The sequence below is a fragment of the Nicotiana attenuata genome, chromosome 6 (assembly GCF_001879085.1).
Source record: "Nicotiana attenuata strain UT chromosome 6, NIATTr2, whole genome shotgun sequence".
Taxonomy (NCBI): Eukaryota; Viridiplantae; Streptophyta; class Magnoliopsida; order Solanales; family Solanaceae; genus Nicotiana; species Nicotiana attenuata.
The window spans coordinates 96,983,894-96,993,183 of record NC_031994.1 but is presented as its reverse complement, the minus strand read 5'-3'; the positions used below and the strand labels follow the sequence as shown (position 1 = coordinate 96,993,183).

The 9,290-nt window shown below is 35.3% G+C and overlaps 1 protein-coding gene across 1 annotated transcript; it reads left to right on the top strand.

Moving 5' to 3' along the window:
- LOC109227537 (uncharacterized protein YKR070W) lies at window positions 613-9,044 on the top strand. Its single transcript, XM_019392739.1, has 13 exons — window positions 613-920; window positions 1,010-1,113; window positions 2,768-2,803; window positions 3,568-3,641; window positions 5,985-6,025; window positions 6,856-6,927; window positions 7,031-7,232; window positions 7,439-7,534; window positions 7,626-7,693; window positions 7,934-8,129; window positions 8,206-8,289; window positions 8,553-8,622; window positions 8,745-9,044. The coding sequence occupies exons 1-12, from the start codon at window positions 808-810 to the stop codon at window positions 8,610-8,612; spliced, it is 1,146 nt and encodes a 381-aa protein (XP_019248284.1). The 5' UTR covers window positions 613-807; the 3' UTR covers window positions 8,613-8,622; window positions 8,745-9,044.

Below are 9,290 nucleotides of genomic sequence, written 5' to 3'. Positions count from 1 at the left end.
ATAATTTGCGTTATCCAATAAAAGGAGAGGAAACATTTTGCTTCAGTGCAAAAGATTTGTTTCATGAATCAGAGTTGGGTAACACCGTCAGTTTTTGAACACATCGTGTTAGTGAGACAAAATGTGCTCCACTTTAGAATATTTAAGGGACTAAATATGCTCAGGGTTATATTTGAGCGACCAAAATAGACCTACCCTAAAAAATAAGGGACAAAACTACAAATATTTGATACTCCTATAATATTTGGTACTTACATTTACTAATAACCCTTTTTAACTTCAAAAATATTCATTTCGTTCGTCTTCCTATGTGTTTCCCCCCTCTATTGCTTGTTTCATCAATGCGGCGAGAGTATGATTCATTTTAGTTTGACATGTGAGCCGAGTGAAAGATGGCCATTGATTTTTCACTAGAAAGTATGGATTCCTCCCCTTCATATGCAAACTGTTGATTGAGGTGGACATGACTTGGGGATTAGTGGACTCATATTTTCATACCTAGATGACGATGAAGAAAACAAAAACCCAATTATGAAAGAAAAAATCACTATTTTTCTACGAAAAAAATATAGTAAAAAAAAATTATACCTTATGCTGAGGATCCAATAAGATATGATAATATAATTTCAATACACAGAAATCAAACAATTAATAAAAAACATTTAAATTATGTAGTCTAGTAGTACCACTTATGTGTTGCAATTCAATAAACCAATCGGCTTTTACTGTAGAAAATATTCAGCACAAAGGCAAAAAGCGGGGATAGGAGCATCTTCGCCAAGACACCAGCTTTGGATCAAAGAGACGATGAGAATTCTCCAGATCTTAACAAGAAAGCTCTCTTCTTCCCAGATTCTAAGCACAGCGCCTTCACTATCTTCAACTTTCTCCTCTCGTCAACTTCACTCTCTCTCCAATCCGTACTTAATTTCTTCCCCCTATCTCTTACTGTATGTATGTATGTATTTATTGCGGTAGTTTATGATGATTCATACTCTATTTGATACAGAGCGTCATTCGGCATTGCGTTTGACATTGACGGCGTCCTGCTTCGTGGCAGCATCCCTATCGCCGGCTCTCCTCAAGCTCTCAAACGCCTCTATGATGATTCTGGTACGACATCGTTTCGGTTATTACATTTGATTTACCGTTTGTTCTTGTTTTATCTCTCTAGTTGAAGTTCAATTCGTGATGTATAAGGTTCGTTACAAGAGGACACGAAAATGATTTTAAACCAGAATAAGAGTTGAAACTTAAGAATCTTAGAAGCTAGAATTCAGGAATTGCAGTGGCCTGCTTATGTTGCAATTGCAAAGGCCAAGGTGACATTGTATTTACTTTTGTAATGTCCAATATCTACTGAATGTGGTATAACATGAATTAAAAAGGATAAATACTAAACTTTTTTGGATTTAGCTATTGAGAAAAAATCTTATTATCCACTTAGAGCCGGTTTGGAAAGCCACCTTGGAAATGGATTTGGGTGTAATTAGGTGTAATTACACAGTTTGACATGTTTGTTTGGCCTAGTAATTACTTGGTCAGCATGGAATTGGGTGTAATTGGAGGGGTGTAATTACACTCTCCAATTCTCGAGGGGAAGTGAGAATTGGTGGTAATTACACCGTGTAATTACAAGATTACTTTTTAGTTTCTTTACTTTTTATTTTAATTTTAATTTATTTTCTTTATAACTTCTTATTTCTATTATTTTAAGTTTTTAATTTTATTTTTACTTTTTTTTTGAAATTTTAAAATATATTTTCCTTTGTACATTATTTATCTTTCATTTCTCTATCTTTACTTCTTGTGATTCCATGTAATTGCTTACATTTTATTTATTTATTTATTTATTATTCTATTTTTTTAAATTACACCCCTTAATATTAGAAATAATGAGTCACTAACAAACTTGGCATATAATGAGTGACGCAATGAAAGTGAAATTTCGTTGTTGAGTGTGGTTATAAACTTATCATGTTTCCTAATCTTAAGTTGTAGTGGAACTTACCATTATTATGTTGGAATTTGACATATGTTAAACTATTTTTTTTTTAAAATTGTGTTATATTCATGGTTTCAATTTACTTGTTTTAGTAGTATTGGCTCACATTGCATGTTGTTCATTTTTGAGTTAGAATTGATAGATTAGTGTTGTCAAACATTTGAATAATGCTATGACATTATATTTATAAATATTAATTTATTTTATCAAACATGAATTCCACGATGTTCTTACAAAATATATATAAATTATTTTTATAATATTAGTTATAAATATATGATTACTGATTAATGTATATATGCACGAAAAAATATACATCTTCAATACCAAATACAATATCATTTATACATATAAAAATTTATAGGTATATATTTATTTTATTAACTTGTAAGTTTTGATAATTACTTAATTTTAAATTTAATCTAACTGTGTAATTACACTTGTGCAACGAAACAATAAACTTGTAATTACACTATGACAAACAAACATGTCATTGTAATTACACAACTGCATAATTATTAGGCTGTGTAATTAATACCCTAGTAATTACATCAATTCCAATTACCTGGTGGCTTTCCAAACAGACCCTTAAAGTTATTTTTTCTTTACACATTTCCAATTCGCTTGCCTTAACCAATATTTGGACAATGTTATCAATCTCTTTACCCAAATAATATCACAAAAAAACTCCTTTTTACTTTTTTTGGTACTTTCTCTTGGTAACCATGTTCAGGGAGGTTAACTAACTTTTGATATGTGCAGGTACTCTGAAAGTTCCCTATGTATTCTTGACCAATGGTGAGTGGTTGATGTATCCTGTTCTGGTCCAACACCCATTTATTTGGCACTGCGGCTAGTTTTTGTTTTCGTTCTTTGCTAATTAAAGTAACAGCTCCTTAAGAGTAATTATCTAAGTTATACAGAGCAACTTCTGGAATAAGATGGGTCATGGCATAGCAGCTATCTATCTTAATACAATAACTGACTAAGTTTACGGCTTATACTATCTCTTTCATGCAAGGTGATTTGCTCTCAGTACATGCTCCGATATCTTATATGTGATTCCTAAGTGTTGCCTCAGGTTGAATATTTAGTAACAGGAAAGCCGAACAGAACTTCTCAGTTGTTAGTTGTCAGTGTCATCAATTAGTATTTTGGTTCCTAATTTTCTTGGGAGATAGGTGCAAGGTTTGCTATAGAAAAATCTCTTAATATTCCGAATTTGTTTTGAGTTCCATTTTTTATACCAAACAAAATTGAGTGAAATAAAAATTATGCACTTTTTATGTGTTTTATGAATCAGGTGAATAGACACTAGGTTTATTCAAAGATCTTTGTAATTAGATCTAATGATACAAACTGAGTAGTGGTGTCATTCACTTACTAGAATCACAGTAAATATAATTCATCCTAGAATAGTTTTTTTGTCTAAGTAATTTATTTTCCACTGTGACTCATTGCTGCAACCTTATTGCAACCTATGTTTCTGAACTTACATGCATTTTAAGAGCTTATTGCTTATCAGAACAAAGGGGCTTAATGTGGTCTCTTATGTTCAATAGGAGGTGGTGTTCCTGAATCTAAAAGAGCAAAGGAGTTGGCCAGATTATTGGATGTCAATATCCTGCCTTTACAGGTATGCAACTTCTGTGAGACGATAGTAGTTGTCTATTGGATATTTTCACGATTATCTTAAATTATGAGTCCGTTTGGATTGGCTTAAAAAATGGCTTTTAAGTTAAGTGCTTAAAAGCACTTTATAAGTGCTGGAACTTTTTTTTAATAAATAAGCAGTTACGTGTTTGGATAAAAGTGCTGAAACTGAAAAAAACCTGATGAAGTGTTTGGTAAACAAGTGTTGGTAAGCACTTTTTATTGTTAAGATGACTTATTTATCCTTAAAATTGTCAAGGATCAAGTAGCAATAGAGGTGGCCGGCGCCGGCGGAGGAAGCTATCCCAAAATCTTCTCCTAATCTCCGTTCACTCCTATCATATCGCCGGACTTCACATTCTCGGATGGAAAATACAATAATTTCTCAGAGGTTAAGAGGTGAGCAAGAGAAAGGGCTATTGTAACAACTCCAAAATACAAATTATATTGATGGTAGTATCTAACAATTACAACTCAACAAAGTAGAGCAACAGTAATGGAAATACAAAAATGCAGAAGCTAAGTAAGATAGAATAGAACCAAAGAAAGGGATGAGAAGCTAGACTCAGAATTGGGGAGGAGAGGATTCAGACATTTCTCTCGACATTATTCGCATAACCCCAAATCACGGACCATTGTCCCTTATAATAGAACTATTCTTACGCCTATTACTCAACCTGGATCCCAAATTAACCTGGCCCTACTGCTTGTACTTGGCCCAATAGTTCTTTTCAGCCCAATAGCTACTTGTGTGAGATTGGGCTGGTGCCGGTTCGTAACAATACTCCCGTCCTCAATAGTAAGGACTTCCTCTGATTTTGCAAAGTTGACAGCTGATGTTGTTCTATTAGTAAGGACTTTAACATCTGATTGCTCAGTGTCAAACACCTTGGAACAACAGCCATGTGACATTTTGTCGAACACCTAGGCTTGGATCTCTGTCGAATATTCCTTGATTGCAGCCAAATGACCTTTCGGCGGCTCGAGACGCCGTTTACGAAAACAAATCAACACTTTCTCAGTAAAATGTTCCTAATCCGCCAATTGTTTGGTCCGGAAAAGCCATTGGTACCACTTCAAAGCTTCTCCATCGAGATAGGACGAGGCGAGAGCTAACTTGTTGTTTTCTGAAATTCCATAAAATTTAAAGTATCGTTCTGCCTGAGAAATCCATAATTCTGGATTCTCGCCACAGAATCGTCGGAACTCCAGCCGAGTAGGCTTACTCGTTTCAGCGTTTCCGACCAACTCATGTAACAATGAATGAATTTCAGCCATCATGACCTTAATTGGATCGTTAGTTCGACATATTTGGTCCTCCATTGAAGACCTCTCAACGAAAGCACCAATGTAACAACTCCAAAATTTTAAATTATATTGATGGTAGTATCTAACGATTACAACTCAACAAAGTAGAGCAACAGTAATGGAAATACAAAAATGCAGAAGCTAAGTAAGATAGAATAGAACCAAAGAAGGGGATAAGAAGCTAGACTCAGAATTGGGGAGGAGAGGATTCAGATATTTCTCTCAACAGTATTCGCATAACCCCAAATAACAGACCATTGTCCCTTATAATAGAACCATTCTTACGCCTATTACTCAACCTTGATCCTAAATTAACCTGGCCCTACTGCTTGTGCTTGGCCCAATAGTTCTTTTCAGCCCAATAGCTACTTGTGTGAGATTGGGCTGGTGCCGGTTCATAACAGCAATGGAAAATATATTTGATGAAAGAAAGGAAAGGAACATGTAAATATATTTTCCGTTCATAGCAGCACTGGGGAAGAAAGAAAGGAAAGGAAAAAGAGGGGAAAATAATGAATGAAAGTGTAAAGAAAGAAAGGAAAGGAAAAGAGAGGAAAGTTATGGAAAAAGACGAAGAAGAAAGCAGAGGCTGTTGCAACAAGAATGGAGAAAAGAAAAAGATAGTATGTTGTAGGGTTTTCTACTGTGGAGTAATTTCGGGATTAAGAAAAATTATAAGGGATAAGAATGTAATATTTTTGGTCAAAGCAATATGGCTTTTAAGCCAATTTCGAAAAAGTTGGGTTTTCCAACTTATTGGTTTGGCTTTTTTTAAGCAGATTTTAACTTTTTTTAATCCCTTTTTTTGGTTGCCAAACACTTCCACAAGTTAAAAAGTGCTTAAAAGCTGGTTTGACCAGCTTTTAAGCCCATCCAAACAGGCTCATAGTCTTTGTCTTAATCATAATCTGTTCTTTTTCTTCAATAATTTCCATGTGTTGGTAGTCCTAGGATGTGCTACTCGCTCCTTTTCGTAAAGCCTCTCATGCATTTCTTTTTTACTTGAATGGATCTGCAGGTTATACAGGGGCATACACCGTTCAAACAATTGACGAGAAGGTGATCTTTTGTTTGTTATATCTCCTACCCTACTCTCCCCTTTCAGATATAAAAGAACAATTAGTATAAGAAAACAGAAATCTGTATTTCTTTTGTGTAGGTGTACTTTCTAAAAATGTAATGCCAGGGTCGGCCCTTATTCTGAATTGGAACTAATAGCAAGATCTATGGACGCATCTAAAAGACATGTGGCCTTATTACCAGTATGCTGACACCTGTTTATTAAACAAGAGGGACATAGTTTAGTTGAAAGAAGTACAAGCATGTCTTTAGTTAATTGATAACACATAAATAATCAATATAACTGCAGTTTAAGAAATGGTTACTTGTTCTTTTAAAGAAAGGACAAAAATAGCTTAGCAAATGGTTATCCTATGTAATTAGTCTTCTAAAGCTGACTCTGAAAGCGCATGTAAGATGTTCGGTCCCAAATTGGATGTCCAAAAACGCTTGAGTGTGGACAGTCAATTCGGAATGAAGAGAGTAAATGTCTCAGCCAGAAAATGTTTATTTCATTAATTATGATTTTATGTATTACTTTAATAACTTGCTAATCCTTGAAAGTGCTGAAGTTCCTAACGTGTGTCTACTGAGTGTTGGGCAGTGTGACGGGTAGGAGAAGTATTAGACACAGACGCAACAACCAAACTTAAGAGCTCATAGTCGTGAGGTTCAATCTATGTACTAGCCATTTTGTTGGATTGCAGAACAGGGTTACAAGTGAAAAGATCTGCTGGAACTGAGTTTTCATTAATGAGAAATCAATTTTACTATATTGAAAGATCGAAAGTTGCTTTGATTGGGTTTAACAAGTCGAATCTGTGTTACAGATTTGAGGATGAGCTTGTTGTTGCTGTTGGAAAAGGAGAACCCGCTGAAGTGATGTCTGAATATGGTTTTAAGTAAGATTCCTGGTTTTGCATTTCATGATTGTAGGTTGAGAGGGTATGCTTTGATATACTTAACAATTTCAACTGTGATATACTACTGTGCTTTAAATTTCAGAAATGTTCTCTCCATAGACGAGTATGCATCTTATTTTGACAACATTGATCCATTGGCCCAATACAAAAAATGGACAGACAAGCAGGATCTTAATCAGAATAGCAAGTCTAAGCATTTTGCTTTGAGCAATGATCCATGCTCACAGAGAGTGCAAGCAGTCTTTGTTGTTAGTGATTCTGTTGATTGGAGCAGGGACATCCAGGTATTCTTCTTTTTAACATAAGCTTAAACTTGCAGGTACCTGGTAGATTAACGCTAAAATCATGTGGAGTAGAGAAACAAAGATCGAAAGACACTTTTATGCTATATTTTTCGTGCGTCTACATGCATCTCGTCTTGCTATATGCACTGTGTTCAAATTCGGTCTCAGTCGAAGCTTTGAAATTCTAACTAGACAAGTCAATTTAGGTTCTCTGTGACATTCTAAGGACTGGAGGCCTGCCAGGAAAAGAGATTGCACACCAGCCACCACTTTTTTTTGCAAATGATGACCTTGCCTATCAGGTATTTTAATGTTAAATAGATCAGATTGTCCTTGGCTTTCTTCAACCTATTTATAGAGAAGGTAACCTTTCTATCTGATTTTTGACTCTAGGCTCTGTTTCCATCAGAACGACTTGGCATGGGTGCTTTCAGAATTGCATTAGAATCCGTCTTCAATGCGTGAGGCTCATTGCCAAATATCTTGAGACTTGATATGATATCTGGCAACATAGAATGCAGCTTGCATATACTTCCATTATCTTGCTCTGATTATAGAGTTGGCGCCTTGTTTTGAATATGTAACTCTGGTTTAGTTTAAATCTTAAATTACGTGAAACATACATAAGATGGATTTAGAGATGATGTGAAAGAAACTGCAGCTTCCTGTGATGCACTTCTGAGACTAGTTTTTGTTTACAGTATCCACCCTGCTGCGCTGAAGTATACGTCATATGGAAAACCAAGTCCGTTTGTATATAAAAATGCGGAGACAGTATTGACGCAAGTTTTACAATCATCTCAAGATAACAATCAGGTAGATGGTAGAGAGCAGCTTTTCAAAACCTTATATATGATTGGTGATAATCCCGCTGTTGACATCAAAGGAGCTCGTCAGGTTTGTTCTTAGACTTAATATGCTACTACTTTCAGCTATTTCATTCTATGTATAACTTTGAATCTTACATTTTAAGGCTGGAAATCCTTGGTTCTCTATTTTGACAAGGACTGGGGTCTTCAAGGGGAAAGAAAATCATGACGATTGCCCAGCAGATCTGGTGGGTGAATGATATTTTTGAACTATGATTGAATCTACTTTTAATTTTTTATTTTCTTTATATTGTGAAGCATATTTAATTTCTCTTTAATTCCGTCTGCACTTTCTCAATCTACCTGGAAAACTAGCCTGTGAAGCTAAAAGGTGGATAGATGGTATCCTCTCACGTATATACGTGAGGGTCCATTTCTACACTACCATCAAGCAAATATAATGATCTTTACTAAGAACAAATTGCCCAAGCATGCTCTTCATTTAATGCAGGTTGTGGACACAGTGGAAGAAGCAGTAGACTACATTTTGAGCAAGGAGTGTATCTCATGATGCACATCTGGTAGAAGTCTCACCATGATTTTACCTTATATATGTTAATTAGGGGGCCATGAGGAAGTTGGTGGATCTCGCAGCTTAGCAAATCACTATTAATTGCAATTTTTTTTCCTTTTTTGGTATAAGGAAAAATTCAAATTTGTTCTTACTGCAATAAAGCATTGGTTAGAGCTCGTCCCCGGTTGAAGAAACAAGTACTGCAAACCTGATTCTTAAATCTGAGAGAAAAGTACGTGAAGATATTTAGCACATCAAGCCGAGTTGATTCTTTGTCCAGATCATTTCTTGATTTAAACGATCTTGATATCTGTTTGTCCTAGTGTGTCATTCTTAAACTTCAAATGACTTTGTTATGGAGTAGGCTCTGGCTTCTTATAGGATTTTACTTCACAAGTTACTTGATAGATCAAGTTTTGCAAAATAGAAGCTCTCTGCTCTAATTGTTTAAACGTTCAGTGGCTATTGCCATCACATACCCCTTTAGGACTTGAGTTTGGAAGAGCTTAAAGCATCTGATCTGAAACATTTCTTGGGAATAATAGAGCTTGCAACGACTGATCAGCCTTCAAAAGTGAAGATAACTTGGTGTCAGATGGGAATGGTTGTGCAGTTGGGCATCCCTCTCCATCTCGAAAGGTTTGTCAAAACATACAACTGTATGAAACACAAGTA

What these genes read in the sequence shown, in the direction of transcription:
- LOC109227537 (XM_019392739.1), top strand. Translation starts at nt 808, where the DNA reads ATGAGAATTCTCCAGATCTTAACAAGAAAGCTCTCTTCTTCCCAGATT. An exon ending in TTCAAACAATTGACGAGAAG is followed by an intron (nt 6,026 to 6,855) that starts GTGATCTTTTGT and finishes TCTGTGTTACAG; the next exon opens with ATTTGAGGATGAGCTTGTTG. An exon ending in TTAGAATCCGTCTTCAATGC is followed by an intron (nt 7,694 to 7,933) that starts GTGAGGCTCATT and finishes TTTTGTTTACAG; the next exon opens with TATCCACCCTGCTGCGCTGA.